This window comes from Dromaius novaehollandiae, chromosome Z, assembly GCF_036370855.1.
Source record: "Dromaius novaehollandiae isolate bDroNov1 chromosome Z, bDroNov1.hap1, whole genome shotgun sequence".
NCBI classification, from domain to species: domain Eukaryota; kingdom Metazoa; phylum Chordata; class Aves; order Casuariiformes; family Dromaiidae; genus Dromaius; species Dromaius novaehollandiae.
Window position 1 is genome coordinate 10,432,350 of NC_088132.1, and position 27,871 is coordinate 10,460,220.

At 38.2% G+C, this 27,871-nt stretch overlaps 1 protein-coding gene across 3 annotated transcripts in view; it reads left to right on the forward strand.

The window, feature by feature from the left end:
* Positions 1-27,871, forward strand: part of HOOK3 (hook microtubule tethering protein 3) — a 90,378-nt gene extending 62,507 nt beyond the window's left edge. For all 3 annotated transcript variants that reach the window (XM_064501973.1, XM_026098539.2, XM_064501975.1), the window contains 9 exons: positions 322-462; positions 3,749-3,836; positions 9,152-9,186; positions 10,066-10,148; positions 11,899-11,999; positions 14,049-14,153; positions 14,276-14,347; positions 15,372-15,508; positions 25,003-27,871. In XM_064501973.1, coding sequence (XP_064358043.1) covers positions 322-462; positions 3,749-3,836; positions 9,152-9,186; positions 10,066-10,148; positions 11,899-11,999; positions 14,049-14,153; positions 14,276-14,347; positions 15,372-15,508; positions 25,003-25,018 — 778 coding nt within the window. In that variant the 3' untranslated portion in view covers positions 25,019-27,871. The remainder of the gene's footprint in view (positions 1-321; positions 463-3,748; positions 3,837-9,151; positions 9,187-10,065; positions 10,149-11,898; positions 12,000-14,048; positions 14,154-14,275; positions 14,348-15,371; positions 15,509-25,002) is intronic.

Below are 27,871 nucleotides of genomic sequence, written 5' to 3' on the forward strand. Positions count from 1 at the left end.
GTTCATGCAGTTCAGTGACAACTGAGATTACAACCTCCCTTAACACTTGATACCTATCTCTGTGTCATACCTTGTCAGTATGACCAGACTCTGAGACCTATATGACTATTTAGGCAACTTTCTTCTATTGTACTTTCTACAATTAAAACTCTTTTAATCAGGTTTGAACTTGGGCATCTTAGAGATATGATTGTTTCAGCTTTCTCGCTCAAACAAGTAAAGATGATCTTTACATTATTTTTACACCTCCTGTGGTAAACAGTTTTCTTTTTTTACAGAGTTTAGCATACTTTTTCTAGAAAATACTATTTATGTTTTTAGGGAGAAACTCATTCGCCTTCAGCATGAGAATAAGATATTAAAGCTGAACCAAGAAGGCTCTGACAATGAAAAGATCGCCTTGTTGCAGAGTCTGCTTGATGATGCAAATTTACGGAAGAATGAATTGGAGACGGAGAACAGGTAGGGAGGTATTCTCCTCCATTCCAGTGACTTTTTAACAATGCCATACACTTCTGACTTGAGCAGACTGTGATCAGGAAAAAGTTCCTCCTGTCAAAAAAAAAAATTGTGACTAGCCCTGTAAGAATAGTTCAAGCAGCCTGTGAGCCTGCTTAGCCTTTTGGTGCAGATTCAATGTTGGCAGCCTGAAGTGTGGGCTGAAGAATTCTGTAATGGATTCCAAGTGGAACGACGCAGAGGGTCCCAGCAGGTACCATGCATTTCTTCAGATTCTGCTTCTGCAAATCAAGTATAATGAAGAGGATATCACATACCTTCCTACTACCCATTTGTTCCCTGTGCATTTTTCCATCATCTGTTATGTTTCCTTTTCTTGTTTTTTTAGAAGTATTTTGGCAGGAATTAGAGCTACTGTCAAGATGATTCAGATTTTGTAAAAATGTGTATTTTATGAAAGTTCAGGATGATACAAATTTTCCCATGATTTTAACTTTTGAATATTCTCATACTGTAGCGTGCAGTAGGTTTTAGCTGTCTTGCTGTACCTACAAAATGCTATGACAAGTGAGAACAATTCAGCAAGTAAGAGTTTAGATGCAGCTGTACTGTTTGTACTTGTTGGAAAGAGGTTGACATCTGCTGCTACTTGCCTGCTGTATTTTTGGTGTCTCAGTAGGCAAGCAGACACAACTATAGTTACTTGGACACATGCTTCTTCATCAAAAGCAGAGAAAGGTTTTCCATCTCCAGTTTTGAAAAAAGTACCTAAGTTCCCAACTAAGAATCTTAGCAGCATAGGCATGGTTAGGCAAGAATCCTGCCTTGTTTGACAGTACTAGTGACTAGCAGTATTACAATGCATCAAGAAACTAGTTTTGTGTTAAAATGGCAGAAATATCTGGTATATCTGGTTTTGTACAATAATTGACAGTGGTAATGTTCAATAAGTTTATATTGAACCCATGAAGGTAGGCAGGCTGAAAGATGTACAAATCCACCTCACACAGTAAACAGAAGCAGCCATATGTCCTCTAGAATGTGTCCTCAGACTTTCGGGTACGAAAACTCAAGCCTGTAATATAGCTAATTTAATTTGTTACAACAGTCTTAATATTTGTAATGCTTTCTTAAAATATTAGAATTGAGACTTGTCACTTAACCTGAAGATACTGGGTCTTATGGAATAAAATGGTCTGTTTAATTTTAAAGTGTAGAAACCTTATAACTCCCCTTTTCAAAATGCTAATCCTTTCTTGTAGAAGGGAGAAGGAAGATGAGAGGACATGGTTTGATTGTTTCTGTAAGTACTTTGGCAGCAAAAGGATGGCTAAGAAAAACATGGATCCAATGCTTAATCAAACAGGGACCTAGTGACAAAGGATATGGAAAAGACTGAGGTACTGAGTGCTTTTTTTGCCTCAGTTTTCACTGTCTGTCCTCTCAGGTCACAGAGCATATTAGCAGTCTATGAGAATGAAGCTTTACCTGCTATAGAGGAAGATACAGTTAAGGAGTGCTTAAGCCAGTGGGCTTATACATGTCCATGGACCAGATAGGATGCATTCTAGGATGCTAAGGGAGCTGGCTCTTAAGATTGCAAGGTTGCTGCCTATCATTTTTGAAAGGTCATGATGATCGGGGAAGGTTTCTGATGCCTGAAGAAAGGCAAATGCCACACACTTTCAGGAAGGCCAAGAAAGCGGATCCAGGGAACTACAGGTTGGTCAGCCTCATCTCAGTCCCTGGGCAGCTCATGAAGCAAATTCTCCTGTAATCTGTTTCCAGCCACATGAAGGACAAGAAGGTAATTGGAAACACCAGCATAGATTTACCCAGGGCAAATCAAGCCTGACCGACCTGTTTGTCTTCTACAATGAGATGACTGGCTATGTGAAGAAGGGGAGAGCCGTGGATGTTGCCTACCTTAGCTTTGGCAAGGCCCTTGGCATGGTCTCCTATGGTATCCTTATAGTTAAAATGGTCAGGTATGGACTGAATAAATGGATATAAGGTGGGTGGGAAATCAGTTGGACTTTGGGGTTTAAAGGGTTGTCATCAGCAGTACGACGTCTAAATGGCAACTGGTTCCTCAGGAGTCAATAGCAGGATTGTTACTGTACATTGTCTTTATTAACAACTTGAATGATGGGAGAGAGTGTATTCTGCAAATCTGAGGATGATACAAGGCTGTGGGAGTGGTCAATATGCTGAAAGGGAGAGCTGCTATTCAGCGGGACCTCAACAGTCTGAGAAATGGGCCAACAAGAACATCCTGAAGTTCAGTACAGACAAATGCCAAGTTCTGCCTCTGGGTGGAAGGAGCCCAACACTGGTGTGGGCTGGAGCCAACAGTTGGGCAACAGTTCTGTGGCAAAAGCTCTGGAATTCCTGGTGGGCAGCAAACAGGATGTGTGTCGGCTGGGAAGACCTGTTGCCCCAGACAGCTGTTTGAGGAAAGTGATTCTTCCCTTCTTGTCAGCACTTTTGAGACTGCATCTGGATGCAGTTTACAGTTTTGGGCTCCCCAGTATGAGAAAGGCATTGACATACTGAAGTGAGTCCAGTAGAAGACTACTAAGATAATGAGGGTCTGGAACATGAGGCATGTGGGAAGAGGCTGAGAGAACTGGGTTCAGCCTTAAGAGGAGATGGCTTAGGGGAGATCTTACTGTGGCCTACATCTACCTAATGGGAAAGCGTAAAGAAGACAGAGCCAGACTCCTCTAAGAGATGGGGCAGTGAAGGACAGGAGGCAGAAGACACAAGCTGGAGCATGGGAAATTCTGACTCAACACAAGGAAAAAAAACTTTCCCCAGAACAGTGTCCAACTGCTGGAAGAGCAGCCTTCCTCCCAAACATCAACTGGACATGGTCCTGAGCAACCTGCTCCAACTAGGTCTGTTTTAGAAGATGGTGACTAGACAATCTAGAAGTCCCTTCCAACCTATGGATTTCTATGATTCTGTGATTGTGTAAAAGCAGTAAAGCTAGTAGCTTTCATGAAGTAAAAATGGCTGTTACAAATTTCTGTTGCATCTATCTAGAAGTAATTTCTTACCAGACATACATCATTCTTGTTTGTCCTGGAAGAGTATCAGGGTGCTCTGGAAGACTACATGCTGTAATCCCTGGAACTGCTGCACACTGTTACTACTGTGGTAAATTTTCAGTGAATAAAATAGAGTTGCATATCTTATATAGATGACCTACGTCTAGATTCTAAAGGTCTCAGGATTTATCTTACAGCTGTTGTTTTCTGAAAATAGGATGATATCTATTTTCTAGGTTGGTAAATCAGAGACTTCTAGAAGTGCAATCCCAGGTTGAAGAACTACAGAAATCTTTGCAGGATCAAGGCTCAAAAGCTGAAGATGTAAGTAGAAATGTGCATCAAACTTGCATTCAGGTAGTTATCATTATTCTAACATTCAGCTTTATGTAATACTTTATTCTGCTGTGAAGAAATATGCAGATGGTGATTTCTAATAGATTTTCATATTCACTGTTAGGGCGTTAACACTGAATTATGTTTGTCTAAATAAGACGTATGACATAAGACATTTGTGATTAAAAAATATAAACGTCTTATGTAGAGAAGGAATCAAATAGGTTTTATTTGATTCAGTATGTCTTTCCAGTAGGGAATTCAGCATTATTATAATTCCTTTATAAGAATAGAGACTTCTGCAGGGAATTACAAACATATTAATTCTCCTTGTTATAATAAATTATCTGAAGTTATTTTTGTTTTACTTTTCTTGATGGAAGTAAAAGCATTTCCTGCCAATGGAAGCCCCCTAATTGCTGATGTAAATGTATTTCTTAATGCAAGATGCATGCAGACCAAAACTAAAAAAGTGAAATGATCAGTCCCTTAGTGTAATATATTTAATATGAAATGGCAGAGTTAGTGTTGAAAAACAACTTTCAGTCTTCCACTCAAAAATTGCTTTTGTTGTCTTGTGTTCGAGAGAAGAAGCTCTAGAACTTTCTTGAAAGTGGTGATTTGAGGAAGGGTGCATCCACGCTGTACACTCAGTCTGATTGCATTTCCTTGCTATTTGGCAGCAATTTGTAGTGTATTGCTTTCTACTTTTGTGTTTTTATTTTAACTAATTCAGATAAAACAATGGAAGTTTCTGTTAGCTGCTTATTTTCATTAAAGAGTGTATTTAATTTAGTCTGTCCTTTTCATTCCCGGATTAAATTGTATGGAAGTAAACCTCCTTACAGGTTTCCAGTGAAAGTATTTTTCTAAGTAACTTAGAATTCATTTTAAAAAAAGGCCATATGACTATGTGATTCTAAGATATTATTTGCTGTCTTCATTATAGATCATTTCAAATTTTTCAAGGTGAATAAGAGTGTGAAAATTTTTCTCAGATATTGAGTGTGTAAATACAGCTTTATTTATTACAGTTTTCATTCTGTCCCTTTTTGAGACTTTGGTTTGGACAGCAGCTTAGGGTATGTCAGCAGTGAGCTTACAAGATTGGCTGCAGCCTGTGTAGGCATAATCTGAGGTAGTTCTGCTAACAGCAGAATAACACCGTCACAACCCCATGAATCTGCACAGCTTCTTGCATGTACTAATCGGGCCTGTTAAAGCAGAGCAGAAGTTCATGGTGCGAAAGCTGCATTCCTGGCTTCTGTGTAGCTCTGACCATGGCCTATCTTGCTGAGTCTGGTGTATAGGTCTGCACTTACTCTTACAGACGCAGAAATGTAGCATCACAGAATACTTAAGGTTGCAGAGACCTCTGAAGGTATGGACATCTAATCCACACGCAAAGCAGGGCCAACCTCAAAGTTAAACCCAACTTTGAGGGTAGATTGAGTTGTGCTGGTTCATCCTGAGTTATCCTTAAGCTATCCTTAGAAAAGGAATGATCCTTCAGAAACATGGGGAAAAGGATAAGGAAGGACATAGCAGGCAGTTCACTGATGCTTAATTTTGAGCATGTTTCTTCTAGCTCTCAACTACTTTTCTAAAACAGTGCAACAAAATTCTTGTTTTTGTACATTTACAATGTACAAAAGTAGAAAACTGAAGATTCCTTTTGTATTCCGTCCAGAAAGGTGTGATGAGGATTTGGACGGGGGGGAAGGAGGTTGTTTTATTTTACTTTCTGCATTGAACTAATTTTTAAGATTGCACAAAAAGCAGTAAAAGCGTTTTCTTAACGCAGACAAGTACCACTGCAAACTAAGTACACGTCATGCTTGCCAAGACCCATATGGGGGAGCTGTTTTAGTTTCTGTACTGAAGGTGCAGAGTTAGGAAGAAGAAGTTAGGCCTGGAATGGGTACTGATGTGTCGTGCTGGGATGCATGACTGCGTGTTGTCTTGCTAGCCAGGGAATGGCTGCCCACACCTCTGATTCTCCTGACCACAGAATGAAGTCAGATGTGCGTGATAGGAGCAGAAGAGCAGGTATGATGCATTGTCCAAACCTAGGATGCACTGCTCAGGCGCAGGGCTGTTCAGCAGGTACCCCTGGAGGGCCTTGATTGCATCCTTTGCATACCTTATTATCCCTTTCCCCATTTCCTGACCCTTGCTTTCTCCATCATTGTTCTCCCCTTTTTGGCCCCAGTATCTTTCCAGATAAATGACCCACCCTTAAATATGTCTTCCCCTATTGGACCCAGTCTAGCTGCATCTGTACCCAAAGCTGGTATCTCCTACCATTACATTGGCAGTGTTGGCTTTATATGCTATTATTGATTCACAGTTACTAGGTCCTGCTAATTTGGTTAGAATCCACACCCAAAAAGTTCCCAGATACTCTGTGTCTGTTCACAGTTACCTATGAAGTTCAGCCACTTTGCATGTGACTCTTAGCTGCCTGTGAAATCTGGCCATCCCTCATCGTGCTGTCTGGAACTTTCGTCTGCTTCTCACACTGTTACCTGTCACATCCAGGAATTTTGAGATGTCCCATGCAGTAGTTTCTCACATTCTGTTCATTTAGCCCAACCTCAGGACAGAGCCTGGCCTTAATATGTGAAACAAAACCAAAATTTCTCCCTCAAAAGGTGATAGGCCTCTTTGGTGTCCTTAAGCATGCAAGAAATTTCCAGCAAAAAAGCTTTCTTTCTCTATTTTTTTGATGTAGAGAAAAGATAGCAATTAAATATTGGAGAGAATATCTGTTTTCTAAAATCAGCCCATAAATATATTTTTCTGGGGTTTCGTAAGTGGAATTTTTCAACATTTGCAAGAAATAAAATAAATGTTGTACATTTGTTAATTTTTACAGCTTTATTATAGAAATGGTCTTCTATTATGAATAAACAGAACCTTTGAATAAAGTTAGATGTGAAGCTAGCTCAAAATTAGATAAAACTTTTATTTATCCTTTTTTTTCCTTAAGACCTATTCTTCCTGTTCAAGAACAACATCTATAGGAATTACTTGTTATGCACAGAGGATTCAGAAATATGATTTTGAAGCTATGAATTTAAAAAAAATGCCTATTTTAGAGTAATTCACTTCTGTTTCTCTGAACTTGCATGTCTTGCTACATGTATAGGCAGGATCTTTGTGTGAGTTAAGTGTGCATGTAAGTCACAGAATCTCAGCTCTAAGGAGCTTGATTTCAGCAGAGGGCAGAATATGACCACAAGACATTGAAAGCACCTTTTGCCTGATCTTTTATCATGGGTAAATTCCTCTGTCTGGGTAAACTCTGTCCCACTTCTTTTAATTGTTTGCACTGTGAATCTTTGCTAGTTTCTTGTCCATGAGAACATTCGATCTATCAATATGGAAGGGAGAGGGAGCAGTTTAGTCCTGTAAAAGTGCTAGTAGCGTGCAAATAATGTGAGAATACGCCAGTGGAATCAGTTTTGACAAGTGGTCATTTGTGCCCCTACCAAACTTAAGCCTAAGTGCAATGCAAGGTCCCAAAACAAAAGCTGAATTCAGTTTTTACTTTCTTAAAACCCCTAGGAAAATGGCATTGCGGCCAACTTTTTCCTTATCTAAATGAATAAATAGTCCCTTAAGTGATCAGGCATAAGTGACCTTGCAGAGAGATGCATGCGACCATTTATAGTTACAAAGGAAGTGTTGTTGCCTCAAGAAAAAGCCAAATGACCAAAACCTACAGATCCTTGGCTGCTGTAAATTTTTGCATCTCCAAAGTCAGTGTAGTCATATTGGCGTACTTTTACCTCTTCCCTGCCACCTCTTTATACTCCAATAAGAAAATACAGCTGTGAAGTAATCAAAAAGCATGACACAAGAATGTGATCAAAGTCAGTATTTTGAAGTATTTATGCTACAACAAAGCTAAAAGCTTTTTTGGGGGCTGCGCATTTATATTGTCTCCGTTAGCCGTATGTTTGAACCGATGTTGAAAGAGCATTGGCAGGAAAAGCAGTGAAGTCGCTTTGATTTTTGTCTTGTATTGTGATAGCATTTTGGAGCGTCAGTCACATGCTGGAGCCCCAGTGTGATTGGTACTGGATAAATACAAAACAAAAAGGCTGTCTCTGACTTAAATATTCTACATTTGTCTTGTATTTAATCCATGTGAAAATATCACAATTCACAATCACTCCACCAAAATCTGTGCATCTCTTCATGTTGGTTGTAGCCCAGTGGACTGCATATTTTCTCCTGTTTTGTTACTAATGTGACTTTTGTTTTAAAATGACTTTTCAAAACAGCAGTTGCTCTCCTTTTAATTTCTAGTTTCAATAAGATGATTTACAAATGTGTTTTTTTACTATTGTTATATCTTTGTGTTTAGTGAAATGTTTTAGAAAATGTTGCAGGATGAAACTGCTGATGAGAACAGAGGAGAAAAATGTGCATGTTTGAAAAAATGCATAGCTTTAACTTTTTTCTGTTCATGAGTAACTAAATATTTCTTCTGTTGGCTGCTGTTTTGCTTTATACTAATGTCATCTCTGTTTCTTGGCATGGGCTTCTGCTCAAGGCTATTGTGAGTATGGCTTTCTATTTACTTAACCCTACATTCAGTATATAGACACTGATTTTTAGTTTTTGAAAGATGCTTACTGTGTGTAAAGTGAGTTTAAGATTAAAATTTACTTTGAAGCTTATATTTAAAGAGCTTATGCAAATGTGTTTTAACCAAAAAGTGGAACACTGTAAGTTGTATGATATTTACATGTCTGTAAAGAAACAATAAAGATGTGAAACAGAAAAAGTAGAGCAGTTGAGGGTGACACTTCTGCCATGTTCCAGTCAGTGACACTCTACTCTTGCTAATTTCTATGGGGACAGGAATTTACTTCAAGTAAGTCTTTGTGCAAATTGCTCTGCTACATTGGTAGGACAGCTCTTCCAGCAAATATTATTGCACTTTATAATTTCAAATACATTTGTTGAGTCTAATCTACAAAAGTACTGAATCATGAAGAAAGGAAAACAACTGCCATAGAATTTTGTCTTTTACAGTCTTGCCTGTGTTAACCCAGTTCCCAGGAAAATATTTGTAAAGTTATGAATTCCTCCTAATTTGAGGAAAGTTACATAGCTACCAAAGGAAGGATAGCTACTGCAGAGATGGCTTTACAATTGTGATCTAGAACTGAGTAAAGTAAAAGAGTTGAATTTTGATTATAATTGTCAAAATTAGATGTTTAAATTAACTGAAATAATGTTAAAGCTCCACAGTGTATCAAAATGACACATTTAACTTTCTGTTTTAGTCAGTTCTTCTGAAAAAGAAACTAGAAGAACATCTGTAAGTATTTTGTCTGTCTTATTTTTTTTGCCCTGTGAAATGATCTGCTTTTCCTTGTGGTAGCAGATGCTTACCCATTAACAGTGGGAGGGATAGATGTATTACTCATTAGTAGTACATCTAGAAGATGCATAACTAAGAAAAATGTAGATAGCATGAATGTAAATATGAGTCAAAAATGTAGATACTAGGGGATTTGTTACTTAGCTATTTATTCCATCTCTTATAGAAAACCTTTGCCGAAGTAGAAAGAGCTGTGCAGAAACCATCATTTTGTGGCAGTTAGAAAACTTTACTTAACATCGTGTAAATCTTTATTCAAGAGGAATAGCTCATTTTGCTTGTTTACTTTTTTACTTTTTAGTTTATATTACGGCATAAAAGATAATATTTTAGTTATTGTTAGCTTTTTGTTCTACTATTTCTGCACTGCTTTAATTTTACAGTTTACTAAAATGTGTAGAATCATTCACTTATTAACTGGCTTACCAAAATAGTTTCTGTTGCTTTGGGGTTAAGCCAGTGTTTCTTAATGTAATCTCTATTACCAATGCTCATTTCAAGCATGCATTGTACAATTTACTCTAAGTTCTAAAGCAGGCTGAGAATGAAGCTGTATGTTACAGTTATCTATATACTGTACTGCCTTTTTAGTTTATCTTACAAACACTTCCATGGTGGCATTGATCCACCTGTCATTTGTCCTCAAACCCCACAGCCAGAAGTCAATCACAGTGACTATATGAGAGGTATTTTCTGTCACTTAATTAGGTGACATTAAGTTAATTAAGTTAATTACTTAACTTCTGTAACTTAATGTTCATCCGGGCACAATAAGAATATTGGGAAAACAATATGTGCTTTTGTGTTTTGTAACAGTGAGAAGCTCCATGAAGCTAACAATGAACTACAGAAGAAACGAGCTATTATTGAGGACTTGGAACCAAGATGTAATAACAGTTGTGAGTTTACTGATACCTGCACCATTTCTTTTCATTGTCAAGTATTTTGTATGCAGGTCAAGGTCTTTTGTTGTAATATCTGTAGAAGGTGTAAGACAAACAAAATGTCCATTTTAAATGGCAATTATAGTGTGTTGTTAGTTTTTCTGGGTTATGGAGACCAAAAAAATACTTATAATACTTGAAATGTAGTAGATCATGTTTTAGACCCCACCATAGTAAGAAATGACAGTGGCCATAGAAATACTGAGTCAATATTGTTAATCATCAGTCATCTAACCTCAGCTATTAAGAACTGTGTCAAGTTTCCTGATACCCTATTTTAAGAAACTCTTGCTGCCATCTCTAGGTTATTTTTATTCCCAATGTATATATTACTTCAGTATGTTTTCAGATTACAGAGTGAATTTTGCATTGTAATTTGAGAATTTTTGGACATTGGTCAGTGAGAATGTAGCATTTTGGCCAATAGATCAGATCGCAGCCACACCTCAGCATCCGGCTGTAAACGGCTGATGGGTACGTTATTTTGTTGATTCTACTTATTTCCTAAGAAATAGTGAAGAAGGTGGGTTGCTGTTTTTCAAGTCTGCTTATTACGAGAAAGAGAAATGCTTGAAGGCAGTGTAGTTTATCTGGTTAATACCAAAGCAGTTTTATTCTTGCAAAGGTCTGGGAAGATTGGATTACCATTTTAGTATTCATTATGTAAATTCTGGATCCAAAAAGAATTTTCATTAGTGCTGAGTTAAAACCACAGAACATGTTATAAAATTCCATTTCTTAAAAATGTTAGAACTGTTGGTGAAGTTCAGGGACTTCATGAGTAGCTAAGAAATATGTAATCATTTCAAAGTTGATAAGCCTGAATGTGAGAAAGCATTTAATAGCAGTTTTCTGAGTACCTGACTAGGACATATTAAGGCTTCTGTAGCTACTTTACTGGAATTACAAGTTGCTTTTTAAAAATCCAGGTCTGAGTGCTTATCTTGATAGGATAAAAATATTTGTACCTTTGGTTATACCTTGAACATTGCAAAATGAAGCTGACACGTTCTAACATAGTCTGAGAACCAGGCACCAATGTTATACGCTGTTTGATCCAGGATGCTGAAACTGATCTTTTTCTGAGATCTGAGATGATACATAGTTTGTACAAGCAATAGTGGCTCAGCATATTTTTATATAAGCAAAGGAAAAGGTTGTGCAGTGAAACAGTCCTGCTAGTCTGCACTGCTGCTTGAGAAGATGTGGAGAAAAAAAAGAGTATTTTCATGTCATAATTCTTTGTCACAAAACATTGTTCAGTGTTACAGTGTAGAAGATCCAAGCAAGACTCCCGCATGCCCAGAATCCTGCCTCTCATTTAGAATAAACAAACTCTTATTTATTTGAGTTACAATACTTAAGATATTTTGGAATCTAAAATACATCAACAAATTCATTTTTGTAAGTTTGTTCAGTAATGGCATTGACTTATGATTCCATTTTTATTTAATTTTTCCTAAATTAAGAAAGCAAAAATTTTGTACAGAACAACTAGCTAATGAGATATAGGGGTACACATTTTTTGTGTGTTTCTGAACCATTTAGTTATGAAACCTTTTGTATCTTCTATATAAGGTTCCATATGTAAGGTTTTCTTAACTGAAGTAATTCCTAGCTGTGCCTTTAATGTCTGCTTAAACGCATGAAAATAAGCATAATATAATTATTTCACTCTTCAATGTGTGTATCTCCTGACATAAAGCACTGAAAATTGAAGAATTACAAGAAGCTTTGCGGAAAAAGGAGGAAGAAATGAAGCAAATGGAAGAGCGATACAAAAAGTATTTGGAAAAGGCCAAAAGTGTAAGTGGTTTTGTTCTTTATTAATGATCCCTCTCTGATAGGCTGTACTATATCACTCCACAGGAATAAAATGAAATGAGGTATCTGTATTTACAGTAGCAAGAGATGTACAACCAAAACATCTGTGCCGTATTGCAGAATCAGAAAATGACCCATATATACCGACTCAAAAAGAGAAAGCTCTATGAGCAGAAATGCTTTTTAATTGGCGTTTGTGCATGGGACTTTTGGCACAGTTGTCATGAAGAGTTACGTTTCTTTGTACACACAGGAGTGTCACCAAGAATAGGCACAACTGAACCAGCAGACTCTGCTTTTCATCAGTGTAACTTGTTCTGCTAGACACTAATGGGTGGAGAGGGAAGGAAAAGTTTGTTCTTCCTTTACATATGGCTGCATCCCTCTTACATGTGCTTCTGGGTGATGTAGGCTTCTTGTGGTCCAAGTCAATAATATTTCTCTTATCTGGAGCAAATAATTTGATACACCTTTTTACAAATGCAGCTTTTAGCTGCTGTATATTTCATTCAGATTTAATTGCTCACATATAAATTGCTTATCTTTTTTTTTTCTTCTTTTTTTGGATTCTGCCAAGCTCTTCTCAGTCATAACCCTCGGAGCTTACAGCCAGAGGTTTCTATTCCTGCCCTGGTTTCTATTCATGTTCTGGTTTAGAAACCCTTTTAGCATGTACTTTTTTTTTTTGTTCCTTTTTATAAATAAAGTAATCTTTTTAACTCAGCCACCTATAAGAGGTCTACTGACTTTCAGCTTTTTTCTCTGCTCCTTCATATATGCTTTTGGAGAGAAGGAGGCTACTATTAAAGCATGAAATTCAGGGTGTGGGTTTACTGTCAGCTTTGTAATGGCGATATTGTGGTTTCAAACATAGCTTCCTAAGTGACTTCTTGTGACATTTCAAAGGTTTTTTTGAAATCTGAGCAAACCATATGTCTTTTCTGTTTTATACATTGTGTTGCTGTCTGGTTTTGAGTATTCTAATGAAAGAGAGAGGCATGATTTCCTCTTTCAATAAGACTTACTGGTTTGTAAGTACTATGTTAAGGTAGAGTGTCTTATACAATAGGAGCATTATTTTTCAGTTAGGTTACCTTTCTGTGGTGTTCTCATCAACTTCTCACCTTTTTTTTTTCATGATGAGGGATACAATCATTATAGCCTTCCATTATGTAAGTTACATTTAAGTCTAATACATATTTTCCTAGAACCATAGTACGCTTTCTTATGAGGCATCCTCCATGAGTATTATCCAGTAAAATTGACTTACTAAAATGTAAAGGATTTTTGTTTCAGTGCCTGGGTTCCTTCCCATTCTAAAATAGGTGGAAAGGCAAAAGATGTGAAGTCTCTCTCCATGTATCCACAGGTTGTTAGGAAGTTTTTTGCTATTTTCTAGGACAAATCTAGGAATCTAGACCTTTTGCTGGACTTGTTTAGCTCCATGTTTCTTAGCACTCAAATGCTGCCTGCAGTGGATGTCATGTAAGAACATCACCGGATGTCGCTTCATCTTGTTTATTAGCTAGTCATCGTGCATGCACCGCAGGAGGCTCCTTGTCTTAACAGATCGTGAACTTTGAGTGAAAAATTGACAGGAAACAGGTAGATAATCCTTAGCTATAAGAAGGACTTCTGAGAAAACATTTCCTCCAGCATGGTCCCAAGATAGTGCAGGTGAGGTAGGAACTGCTTCTGTGAACCTCTTACGTGTCAGTTTTTCCTATCAGCAATTTTGTTTGACAGTTGTGTAAGAGAACAGTTCAGATGCTCTTAACACTTCATGACTGGTGTTCAGAGACAAAGCCTTCATCATCCTGACTGTTGAGATTGTATTGTATTAGTCAGCCTCTTAAAACTGTATATACCTCTGTTTCACATTTTGGAATGTCATTTCTTACCGTTGATATAAAAGTCATTTTTGTATTTCTTAACCTGCCTTACATGGTTATGATTCCTTGATGTCTTTTCCTTCTGTTAGTTGTCTTTTGCAGTATTTAATTAAAAACAAACTTTGGTTTTGCCTCACAGGTCATCCGTACCTTAGATCCTAAACAAAACCAAGGTGCAGCTCCTGAGATTCAGGCTTTGAAAAATCAGTTGCAGGAACAGGACAGATTGTTTCATTCATTAGAGGTAATCTCCATGCTTTTCAGTAGATATTTTGTGTTTCCATGGTGTTTTTTAGGTATTGACTGTGCATCTCTAATACTTACTATGCTTTGTTTTAAATGTATGCTTTTTGGGGCTTTTTTTAGAAAGAATATGAAAAAACAAAGAGTCAAAGAGAAATGGAGGAGAAGCTTATCGTTAGTGCCTGGTACAATATGGTAAGAATTTCCAAACTTTTAAACAAATGAAAAGATTAATTTAATTACTTGTTTCTGTACTGTTCCTCACAGTCTGCATTTATCTACAATTTTTCGGTTTGAAATGTATTATCTGACACACAAACACAAAGACAATGCTTTTAATCATTCTTAAGACATCACTATATAAGAGTATATTCCTGTATGTTCAAGATAACCTTGGAATATATCAAATAAACTTTACAAAGCTGAAGAAAGTCATTCTGAAAACAGCAAATTAAACCAGAGTTCAGAATATGAAACAAGTTTTTTGTTGTCATTTTGAAGTTTCAAAATCAGAAACAGCACATTGTGAAGGGAAAGGAGGCTCAGATTTCTATTTTGTAATTCCAGCCCTTCAGTTATACTGACTTCTAATGCTTAAATTTACTTTCTTCTCTGATTCATGATGAGTGTCCTGAACCCTAAGATGAGTGAGGATACCTTTACCTGCCTCTTCCTCTTAGTTAACCTCTGCTTTTACAACACATCACAGCTTTGCTCATCTCTTCAAGCTTGTCAAGATTTTCCTTTATTTTCTCCCCTTCCTTTTATTCTTGCTAGTCAACAGTGAGAAAACTTCTCAGATCTTGGCTTCTGCTAAAAACATATTTTCCCTCAGAATGAGCTCCTGCCATTTTTAGTAAGCTGGTACTTTCACAGAAGATGAATTTAGAAAAGTGCTCTTCTAGCCCAGCTTCCTGAAGGGCATTGGAGGGGAAAACACTTTTCAAAAGATTAGTTCAGGTACTCCGTGTTCGTGTGCAGAAGCACGTGTTCAGATCTGAGACATTGGGTCTCAACAGTTACTCTGAAGGAACACCCTGAAAAGGAACAGGAAGCCTTTTCTTAGCCTCCTCATCTTTAGAAATAAAATGCTTCATGTCTGAAATTGAAATTAGGATAGCTGGTGTTGGTGAAGAAGAGAAAATAAACAAGATGTAAATGAGTGGTGTGTTCAGTGTTACGTGTTGGTATTCTCTGATAAGTTTCTCTTTGTTCATAGGGAATGACTCTGCATAAAAAAGCAGCAGAAGACAGACTGGCTAGTACAGGCTCGGGACAGTCCTTCTTGGCTAGACAGAGGCAAGCCACGAGCACAAGGAGATCTTACCCCGGTCATGTCCAGCCCGCAACAGCAAGGTAGAGAAGCCTTGCCCTTAGAAAGAAAACTGCCCTGTGATCCAGGCCACCTCTGTTGCACATGACAACATTCAAGGAAAACCAACCAGCATCCCTTCTCTGTCTATGTCCCTTGTTACCACTGTTATTTCTCAGTTCAGGAGAGGGTTTTGTTATGGTTTCTCATTGTTCTATAATGCCCTTTGATTATGTTTTCTTGGAGTCCATCTCTCTCTTTTTCTGCCTTTTTGAGTGTGCCAAAGTTTTGAAAACATCTAGAGGAGTGCTGTATAATAATGGAGTCTTTTTTTTTTTTTTTTTTTTTTTTTTTTTTTTTTGCACGAAGCCTGGTCTCTTATGAAAAGCCTCACATAGGCTGTGTAACAATGTAAATTTCCTGTCACAGTTGATGCATTTGTGCCTCCAAGGGTTGTTATGCTTTATAAGACTATATTTGTTCAAAAGGAGTTGGGCTTTTATTGTGGTGCAACCTGTTGCTTAAAAAAAAAAAGTCTGAAAACTCATTACAGGAAATGCAAAACCAGTGTATATTATTGTGAAATACATTTGCAGCCAAAAACCTTACCATTTGCAACAAGATCATCCAGCAATGTCCTTTGCCATCGCTTTTAGAAAGTTCTTTTTTTGTGGTTTGTTTATTTTTTTTAATCTCCTGTATACAAAGGTTGCTTTATTGTTAGCCTCTATTAGGGAAGCAGGATGATTTTCTTCAGGTGTTCTTTTGTTCTTCCCTAAAAATGGTTTATATCTTGCTTGTTTATCAACTGGTGTTACCTGTTTGTTGACAGAGGAGTATTTTCAAATGGTTTATCCCATTGTTCTTGGCCAAATATATGCTTAATATGTATTATAAAAGATTAAGAAATACTTGCAGTGCTCTCATATGCTACAGCATCATCCCTTTAGAAGAAGGCATTTGTTTTAAAATTTTGTAATTGTGGACTAATAGTACATAATGGATCAAGGCCCAGAGAAATATTTCAGATATTAATGTATTCTAATTTTCATCCCCTACTAAAAGACTTGCTTTTCGTATATTGAATCAGGTTATGATTACATTAGTTGCCTTACTAATGGTACTAGTGCCTTGAGGTGAGTTTGTTGCTGATTTTGAAAACTGGCTGTCATTAGTTGTACCAGCTTTTTAGTATGTAGCTGACTAATCATATGGCACTCTCATTATGGCACCTTCTTGTTGATCAGCAGGGTAGATGACGGTCCCTATTGCTAAATGAGGCCCTGGCCCTACAAAGTTCTCAGTATCTCCTGGGTGACTCTGTGCTCTCCTTACTGTATTTGTCAAAGAACTGATAAGACTTAAGGGACCTCTGAGTATTAGCTGAATGTTTTGTACACATACATTTTGTGGAAATTCAGTTTCAAATATTTTTCTTTCATGTTGAGTTTCTGAATTTGTCCTTTTTCCATTATTTTAATGCTTTCCCCTGTGAAGACATTTTCTTTCATAAATCCCTTCAGAGAAAGACATTCTAGCTTTTGTTAACGTTCCAAAATATGTATTAATTTAAAACTGGAATGAGCCAAGGATCATTAAAACCGGCAGACCTAGATTGAAAGTGAATGCCATTTGTAGGTACTGTTTTATCCTTGAGTATACTGCCTGTTCTAATCTAGGTTAAGAAATGTATTCACGTATGTCTGAAAAATTCTCTCAATTCTGATTTTTTTTTTCCCCAGCAATACCTAAACATCTGCTGAAGTCTGTTAACTGCAAATAAGTTTTTCTTTTATTCCTCAGATCTGGAAATAACTGGTTTTCTAAAAATTCTTTTTAATAATTCAACATACGTCATGTCTGGACTATGCGTGCAAGATGAGATGAGATAGGGAAAATATCTCATGTCCAGAAAAGTAACAATGTATTTCTATATCTCAGTAAGGTGATATTAGTTTTGCTGTCTTTTAATGAGATACAGAATGCTAATGGGGCAAAACTCACAGATTATCTAGCAAGATGATGGCAGTTTTTGTTTTTTGTAAATTCTTTATCTGATCTTCTTGTGCACTCCATTCTAATCCTTTGAAGAACGTATTACTGCAGGTTATATGTGCAATGTAGTTCAAGTATGACGATTTCTCTCCATGAATTTGGTGTTCATGATTGAGATTATGGTGTTTTATATCACCCAGAGAATGAACCTAAGGATGTTTAAAACTCTCTTTATTTTTATCTGGCCAGCTCCGTCAGTTACCAAAATGCCAAAGCCTGTTTGTGAAAGAAAGAGATACCAAGACTTTAACAGGAGGTTTTATCTCTTAAATTTGTCTAATCATTTAATTTACTTTTGCTATTAATTAGATGCATGTCCTAAAGTAAATGGAATACAATCTACACAGTAAAATAAAAACACTTTCCTATATTACTTTAACATTTGCTTTACCATTTTGTCTCCAAGGCTTTGATCATAGGCAGAAGTCTCTGACAGGTTAGGCACTGAACTAACACTAATTAGAAGCCTCCGTTTTGGCTTTTGCTTCTCTCTCTCTCTCTCTCTCTCTCTCTCTCTCTCTCTCTCTCTTTCTCTCTCTCTTTCTCTCTTTCTCTCTCTCTCTCGGCTTCATCCCTTTTTTGTACTTGTTGAATTTTTTATCTTCTGTTTTGTGGTGTCTCCTCTTTTTTACCTTTCATTTTCCCATAAGATGTGACATTGCAGGGTTTTCCATAGTTCCCTCCAAGAAAAAAAATCTTATTCATCACTGTATATGTAAGAGCAAAAAAAGAGTAATACTGATTCTGTGCTTTACCGCTGTTCCTAGTAGTTGTCAGTCAGGATCAAGAAAGTACTTTTGTCTTTTGAGAATTCCCAAACTCATAGAAATTCTGGTATTCCCCAGAATTTGTATTGTATTTAAAAATGTAAAATCATACTGCAATCTTACGGAAATACCTGTAAAGATAATCTGTTTATATCCAGTTCTGGTAGGTCGTATGTTCTGTCTTCTAATGGTGATTGGCAGGAATTTAGTTCCTTGAGTTCCTTGCTTTTTAGCACTTGCTTCTGTTACTTGTTCCGTACATCAGTTCTTAATCCTTGGGTGTGGATGGTTCTCTTGAATGCAGGTGGTGAACATCATTAAGTCTTCCCTGGAACAAGAATGGTATCTTCATTGAAAGGATTCAGCTTCATTATTTTTCTTTTAAGGAATCTTGCTAGTTAGGTAGCCTTGCAAGTAGTGCAGTATTTGAAACAGTGGCTCAGAGCATAACTTCAGGGAATAAGAACCTGTACAGATGAACTACTAATGAACATTTTCTCTTTTATACCTTCTGTAATAACATAAGGAAAAAAGCTGCAAAAGAGAATTCTCTCAGTACAATAACTACTTACAAGAAGCTTCATATTCATAAGAATATATTCCTAAATCATGTGCCAAGGATCTGTCTGGAAGGATATTTTCCTGGAGATTTGAATTAAATGCCAATAAAAGATGACAGTTGAATGCTCATATATGTTTACTCTTCAGGAGCTGGAGCATAGTTTCTGGTCTTCAAGGCTGTGTGTTTTGTCCAGCTTGTATACGTCCATGAAGAGTTAGCTCTAGCACATGTAATTAGACGTTATGAAAAAGAATATTCAAGTTCCCCATTTTCCTGATATCAACACTTAATCACTTGGATCATGACATGTATATTCCAAGTACTGTATAAACTGAAACAGTTTAATTTAAAGATAGTGTGTCCCACCCATAGTGCAAAGGAAAATATACTGTTAGAGCACACAGCTGTAAATGTTGTACAACAGCTACAAAGTACTTCTCATTATCTTGGAAATAAGCTATTGGGAATCCTGTGCTGTTCTGATGTCACTTGAGTTTGTAGTCATACTTCTGCAAGTTTTGTGGCTTTCTGTTTGTACAAGGAGCACTGGCAAATTTATATTCATTGCATTTGAAATAATTTACATTGAGTGTTGCTGTTGTTGCTTTATGATAATCATAATGGTAAGTAGTATATGTAAGCTGTCAAGAAAATTTAAGAGGATTTGGCAGTTTTTAAGTCCCCTGTGTTTTGACATGTGCAAGTAGGTTTTACTTTTCCTCAGTTCTCTTGTGTATAAGACTCTCCAGTTGGTAGCCTCCTAGAAGACTTTTAGTGAGTTTGATTTTGTTGATGTGTTGATGTTTTCTGTAGCTATGATAATTGCAAAATATTATCATCTTCACCACTTGATTTTCCTCTGTTTAGTGACTGTGAGGAAAAATGTCCTGAAAGTGGCTAATTTTTCCTCTCTCCTATGAAGCAAACAGTACCTGAATTTTACTGTCTTTGTGGAGATTCTTTTCTTTCCCAGACATCCTGACTTTTTGCAAGGATTGATGAGGGAAGTATTTTTGCACTCAGAGTCAGATAATTTAATTCTGACTTTTGTGGATTTTTGCACATATGTGTTAGGTAGAATACGGACTCTGTGTTTGGCAGTAATGTTGTATTGACAAACTTTCCCAAACCAAGGTTAGCTAATTTTTCAGGCCTTTCCCTCACCTGTATTGTGTGAATAAATAGCTGAGAGAGGTTCCTCTATCAGGAAATACTTTAAAGTGTGTATTTTCCTTTAAATCAGTTAAGTAGTCATGCTGCAGGGATGTCACTTACAGAGTAGTTCAGAAACTGAACTATGACAGAACTGTGATCTCAGGAAATCAAGAGTTTCTAAGGAATAGTTTATGAAATAGTTTCTTTATAACAGCTGTATTAATTGAGGCTGGCAGTGTGACACATTCAGCATTCTGTTAAAATGAAAATGTGAATCATTACAAATTTAACAATTTAAAGATCGGGTAAGCAGGAAGTGCGATGAATGAGGTTTTAAGACTGCATACAGCCTCGACACACATCCCTTCCCAGACCTGAGCAGTCCAGCCCCATTCTGGACTGGCTTTATCCCCTTCATCAGAAGAATGAAGTGAAATCTTGCATGATCTCACAGCGTAGGTAGGGTAGGAGCAAAGAATTGATGCAGTAAGCCTTGCTTGCACTCAGAACATCTCCACAAGCCAACTTCATGTCAGCAAGGAGAAGGGTGAAGAGATGTCAAATTAGACGTAGGATCCTAGCCACATGTCCAGGTTATCACTGTCAAGGGTTTAGAGAACTTCTTAGCACAACTGATGGTGTTGCCTTGTTCCTGTGTTGTTTCTTCCCTCTTTCAAAGTCCAGAAGAATGGCAAAAGCTTCTCAGTGACTCTGCAGGCTATACATAAAAATAAGGCTTGATTTCCTGAGTTTGAAAGGGGAGGAGGCAGATGCATGCAGCTGTTCAGAGTAGCTCATTGAGAACAAAAAGACTGGTATATCTATTAGCGTGTTGCTTTGTGGCTATAGTTTGAAAACTTGATGAAACAAAATAGCTTTTGGAAGTGTTCTTCTTTTAATTAATTTTGAGTTGCAGTTGATTAAATGTTGGAGGCTTTCCCTATGTGAATAAGTCTGAAATTGTCTTCATCAGGCACAGCAATCTAAGACTTCTTGCATCTGATACAGTGAATCCCTGGAGTTTTTTTTTCTACTGTCATTCTCATTGCATTATTTGGAGATCCTGAGGACTTCTGTAGTTTTGTCCTTTTATTTATTTATTTTTCCTTGACTACTCTTGTGCATTCATAGAAAACTGGAGCACGAGGTGTTTTGTTGTTTTTTGTTTTTACTGTACCAGCTCATTGAATTAGGTAGTGAATAAATGTAGATTGATAAGCCCAAGAAAACTTGGCAAACCCACAGTCCCATGGGACACTGAAGGAACACATTGGCAGTACAGCCAATTGTTTTGGTATCAAATCATAGCCAGTGGATCAGTAGGAGCTCATGATAAATGCTGTAGTTGAAGTCCTCATATATTAGAAGCCAATGGATGTTTTCACTGTTAAGTTTATTATGGCCCAGATTCCGCTCTTCATTTGTTGGCCTTGCCAAGGTAGTGGGATGGTTCTGAAGCAGATCTCTAAATAAGTTAGCTAAGATGGCAAATCAAGAATTTCCTATGGTGCTCTTTGCTGTGTATGTGTTTGTAAAACTGCTAGCATAACCTTCAGGCTCCTTAACACTGCATGTTGATTCCAGACTGAAAGCAGATCCCATCTGTCAGTCAGAAGAAAGTCTCTTGCTGCTGTTCTCTTGCTACCGGTATCAGAGCATGATCCGAACAACACGAAAAGCGTTGCTAATGGAGGCTATAGCAGGACAGTCAGGAAGCCTTTCCTGTCTGGTGGTGACTTTATTCATTGCTTGGCCTTGGAGAGGTTCCTTACAATTAGATGAAGTTAGACTGTCGTGGTTTAGAGAGAGCAACAAGGTTATTTTAATCTTTGCAAAAGTGGTCATTTATCAGCAGTTTGAAGAGCTGTTAATTACTGTAGCATGGCACAAATCTGAACTATGGCAACAGCAAGTATTTCCACATATATAGGTTAGGTTATTTTGCAAATGGAACTTGAATCCCTAATGATGACATGGGCTTTGAGAGGAGAAAATCATCAGGAAGGCTGAATGTTAGCAAGTTGTTAGCAACTGTTGTTAGCAGTTGTTAGCAAGATCATTAAAGATCATTAAAATAAGCAGGAGACAATCCCAGAGTAACACTGAATGAGAAAATAATTGCAATTGAAAACATTAGACTTTTGCTTTGGATTTGAATAAAACGTTCTTTATGTAATTTAAAGTTTTACAGAAGCATTAGATTATAATTCTCTTATCAGAGGGTAGTAAGCAGGAGGGTGAGCATATTTCCAGTTATGAGACGTGTCTTAAAGCTTTCATTTAGCAGTGTCACTAAAATGTTGGGATACTAATAAACATGACATTGCAAGGTCACACTTTTCAAATGTATAATCTACTAATCTGGGATTATAAGAGTTATAAAAATGTAAAGTGGTGTTAATACAGCACTGGAAGGTACAATGGCAAGAGATTCTTTTAAAAAGTCTGAAGGACACACCATAGTAGAGGGAAAAAGTGGAAAACAAATTTAACATTAAAAGTCAATAAGTAATGAAGCTAGAAAATTCACAAGAAAAAAAATCTGGAGGCAGATAATTTAAAGCAGAACCTTGGTAGAAATATTTGGGAAGGGTGTATACTGCTGGCCTTGAAAGTAAGTAGACTGTGTTGTCCTAATTGCTTTGGTGATTGTGCTACAGAGTAATACTTAGAGACAGCAGATCAGTGGCTGCAGAAAGCCTGGTCCACCTTAGGACCAAAACCAGTCTGATCAGAAGAGAAGTAGTTGCCTAGAGAGTGTGCGCGCTATTCTTTATATGTGATTTGGCTTGTGTGAAAGTGCTTTGAATTAAAAGTTCTTGTGTTGATAGGTACCTTCTGAGCTGGCAAGGTGCAAAGGAGAGGCAGCTGAGATGGGCTGGAGGTGTCCTGGTCATGTCTGTGCATTGAAAAAACACAGGAACAGAGAAGGAGAGGGAGAAGTTAAGGACGTTTTAAAGGAGTTAAAATCATGAAGTAGCAAGTGAGATTTGGCACTGAATAGTGAAGGGTAATTTCTCACTAAGAAATAATCCCCTAGGCTAGCGATGAGCCTTCAGCTATTTTTACTATATTTTGGGCTGGTAAGGGAAGCAAGAAAGAGAATCACTAATCTATAGAGAGATCCTCTGTGGAATGAATTGTCTCATTCTGATGAAGCCACAGAAGCAATGACAAGTTGTGCTGACAGGTTGTACCCTCACGTCTGCTCTCCATGTTTCTCTCATTTCCTGAAGTGTTGCTGCCTCACCAGGGTAGCTTTTAGAAGCATTGTTTGATTTCAGGCAATTTTCCAAGAGAAAGAAATTAATGGGCACTTATTCTAGAACAAGACAAAAGTTTCTAGTCAGAATACGGCACTAATATGTTCCCAGGTGAATCAGGGTATTTGTTGTATTCTTGGAAGAGACCATACTCTCCAGAGTTTACAAGACCTCTTAAAAGTACCAACAACTCAAAGACAAACCTATAATGTCAGTTCTGTTAACGTGCAAGAGGATACATGAAGTGCTACTACATGGCAGGTCTGAACAAGGTCATATGCAGGTGAGAATAAAGGCATAGGCTATAATCATTTTTACATGGTAGGGCTGATACGCACTTATGTAGCTTGAATATATAATTTTTTTTATAGACTAACTACAATAATCTTCATATTATTAATCCTGAACTCTGTAACCTCATGCACACAAGCAGTGTTAAGCAAGCACAATAACACACTTTAGACATAATTATTCAAAATACACTCTCAAATTCTTCTTCAAATGTCTTAACTTGAAGTATTTTCTGTTTTTATTTCATTTAATTTGTTACACCTGTTCTTCCTATGTGCTTTCCAACTATGGTTAGTATATAGAGTATGGTTAGTTCTGGGTTGGTGGATGAGAAGGTAAAGGGAAGGATACACAGACTACTGGATTTGTAACTGAAAGACTGGGGGTTTTTTTTCAGTAAGTCCTTGACTTTAATTATAAATGTTTTCCTGGATGTATTTAACCTGGATTTTTCTTGTCACAGGAACTGTCTTAGAATCATTTTTAGTCAGTGCAATACTTGAGAGGGGAAGGGGAGAAGAGAGACAATTCACACAGTGTGATTTCAGTCTTGTGAAGCTGTTTTACTCTTTGCATCACAGCGAGATGGGAGAAAATCAGAACGAACAGATAGAGCTGTGCCCTGCTGTGTAGGGGTATTTGTGTTACTGGGGAGACCTGAAGCCACCACAGCAGTGTTAGGGAAGCATTCCACCTGTCCAATTACACTGGCCAAGAAAGAGGGTATATTAGCAGGGATGGAGCAGTGCGCCAATCTGGCCTTTTCCTTTCCAAACGTGGATTTGCTTACTTTGCATCATGATGTGCTCCTTGGACTGTTCAGTGGCTCCTGCTTGGCGTATTTGAATTGGAATTCCTCTAATTTTCCTGTGATTAAAAATTGTATTTGTGTGAAATGCCATCGAGCTTGCTAGTGTAACATGGCAGTGATGTGATTTTAACATCACGCACAGGATTAACGTTGAAAAGTAAATGCTTAAGAAGTCTCCTGTGGTGCTCGGAGCTTGCAGGCTCAGGCAGAGCAGTTATGACCCTGACTGTCTTTTTCATACAGCCATACACAGCATTGGACAGGCACCTTTCCCTTAATATTCTGTTTTGGTTTTTTGAATCGATCATGCTCACAGACAGCAGGAATGCCCGAGCAATTTTCATAGCTGTGTGAATTTAATTTCCATAGCTGTGTAAGTTGAGAGTAGTGTGCTTTAGGATTGTATTAGAAAGTATCTAAATCTGTTTTGTTGCCCCTTCCAATTTTTGTCATCTAATCTTCCTGTTAAGCTGAAGATTTGGCCTAGCAAAGAGGTTTCCTCCATGAATTTGCACAACTCTTAAGTAGAGATGGACTTTCTAAACTGCTTTGAAAATACCTGTTCTGTCTCATTTTAACAGTAATGATATGTTTGCTGCTTTTTAACTTTCTTCTTTATTTTCTTTATTTGCAGTGATGTGGTTGCATGACCTGCAGCATTATTATAACAGGGACTGTTCAGTGCATGACTTGCTTTTCTGTCCAGACTGCATAACCAAAACTTAACCAGTTCTACACTTAAGACTCACGGGCATCTGATTTCAAAGCGAGAGATCCACTTGCAGAGAAACTTACCATCTCGGGGAGTGGCTTTCCCATTTCCCACCTCTATTTTCTCTCTCTCTTCACAAAAAGTCTCCTATGAGGCTAGAAGAGAGAAAATCCAGTATTCAGAGCTCCACAGAAGTCATTCTGCAAACTGACAGAGCACTGTCAGCTCCACATTTTACTTCTGTCTATCCACTTAATTCCGATTAACAGTATTAACACGCAGACTTCCTGCAACATTTTCATGTACTGAACTATAAAAGTCTAGTTTCAGTGAGTTCATGAAAGCACCTTTTGGTTACTGTAACAGTTTTAAAGCAACTGCACCCTTAATGGATCTGCTTGGAATCTTTAATTAATTAAAAGTAAAGCCAAGAAGGTGTTCTCAGAGGAGAAATGACTAATGAATCACTGCTTGGCCAGCCCATCTTCCTTAGAAAACCAGGCAAGATTCATCCGATAATCTCCGAGCCAGGCAAACTATTGTGCAGCATTTTGTTCACAGACACTGCCTGCTTATTATGTATATACACAGTAGTTTGTGGCTGTTGTATTTTTCTGTCTACATTTTAGCTGTGTCGTAAGTTTCTTTGAGACCTTTTTTTCCAATCTATGTACAATTGTTAAACAATCTGAGGAAAGAACATGAATGGAGATAACAAGTATGAAAGCAGTCTACAATTTCAGTATTATGCAGATTGTCCTTGCCAGTTTATAATTTGGGTTGTTTATCTTTTAACCTGTACTATTATCTTTTTTCCCTTATCCCAGTCTTAGCTATTTCATTTCCAATTGCACTAGCATGGCTGTTTCTTTGTATTATGAAGTTTCGCGATAAGATTTTTGCCGTATGTAGACAGTGTAACTCAAAATGCTTTGTGCTGCCTATATTAATTTAAAAAGCTGCTTATTTAATATTCTTAAATATCTGCACATTTGTACTACTGTATTTTCATTTTGTGTTGGACATCCAGCACCGGCAAGACTCAGAAGATGAGCAAGTGCTGTTGTGTTCTAGGTTAAGACATTTATTGTATAGGAGTTAGTGTGTAACATATGGGGGACGGGGCTTTTAAGCCATAGGACTTGCCAAAAAATCTGAAAAGAGTGAATGATGAGTACTTTATGTCGTTTGGTTTAAGTCCAGTTTTAGAGAAACCGCATTCTTGCTCACTTGGATCTTAATCCTGCAAAAACACAAACGTGTCTTTACTCTGCTTACTCCAAGACTGGCGTTGTGCGCTCAGGCCCACAGCTGTAACCACGAGCCCCGTTTCTCACGTGAGCGTCCCCGTGCTGGAGAAATGTTGTGCCCGCTAGTCCCTGCAGTCCCTCCCGGTCACCAGACGGAGCACGTCCCTGGCCCTCAGAGGCGGCTCTGGGCAGGGCTGCAACCCCTGCTCCGAGGCCCTGGCGCTCGTTCGGTCCACAGAGACCCTGATACCCGCCGTCTCGGTAGCGATGTGCAGCGTGACTTGGAGAAAGAACAGGTCACGTCCCCACCTCTGTTGCACAGGAAGGTGGCTGCCCCGGGGAGGGGAAGGGCAGCCGAGGACCAGGCGCCAGGCTGACCGTGCAGCAGACGAACGTTGAGATCCCGAAGAGCGGGTGAGGCTTGCTCTCTCCTGGGTGAGATCCTGTGGCTGCCAGATGCTCTTTGGCCAACAGCAGTCTGGGAAGGCTCCCTGCCGTTTAGGAGGCAGGAGCATGTCTTTCCTGGTCCACCAGGATCCAGGAGTGGCGAAGGCTGACTTGACCCGTAGGAAGGATCTGAGGCCCGAGCAGGGACGTGCCCTGTGTTCCCGCAGCAGAGGCGGGAGCACCTCGGTCAGACTGAGTCCTGCAGAGCTAAAGGATTTGGGTCTTGTCGGGTCCTGGCTGTTGATGCCTTATTAAGCCTTAGGGCAAGCTGTATTAGCAAAACTTCTCTTTGAACTGGGTGCCTACAGGCATGGTTTGCATCACGTTTGCAAGTGCTGCTGTGCTTGGGACCATGCGCCTTCCCAGGCCTTGCTGGTGCGGGTCTCCCAAAGCCGGTGTTCCCGTACGTGGTGGAGGGGTGGCTGGCTTTGCTGCGCCTGTCTGGTGGGTGTCCCGGGGTGAAGCGGGGTTCATTTCTCCAAGTGGTCTGTGCACGTGAGAGACTGTGTCAGTTGTTCTTGAGCTTGAAGTCATTTATATGTAAGTACGTTTAGCTTGACAAAAATTGTCAGCAGAGAAATGCCAGGTGGAGCCAGTAACTTTCAGCAAACGAGCTGGCTGTTTGAATTAGATTAGCCTAGCACCTCTGTCATGATGTTTTTGCCAGCTCGCAACTCAGAAGTGATCTCCAGCATGTCTGATATACTAACTTCATTTGTGCTGCATAGAAAACTCTTTTACTTTCTTAATAGCAGCTTGTTTGACAGTCCTGAATTAAGTGTTGACCAATTATCAAAGTAACTGTTTGTGAAATTGCCAGTGATATATTTTTTTCTGTAAGAAAATGGATTCCTAGAGTGTCAAAACATTAATTTCCCATTTCAGTTCACCTATGAATTCTGTAACTACCAGATTGTCATGGTAGCAGTATTAATATATACATATCTGTATATAGACAAAAAATTCTCAGTGATGATCATTAGAATTAAAATGTTTAATATTTTTCCCAGTGGAATACACTAATGCTTCCAAGGTTACTGAAGAGTGTACAGTTGTTAAACAAGTTGTAAATAAAGGCTTATATAAAATGTAAA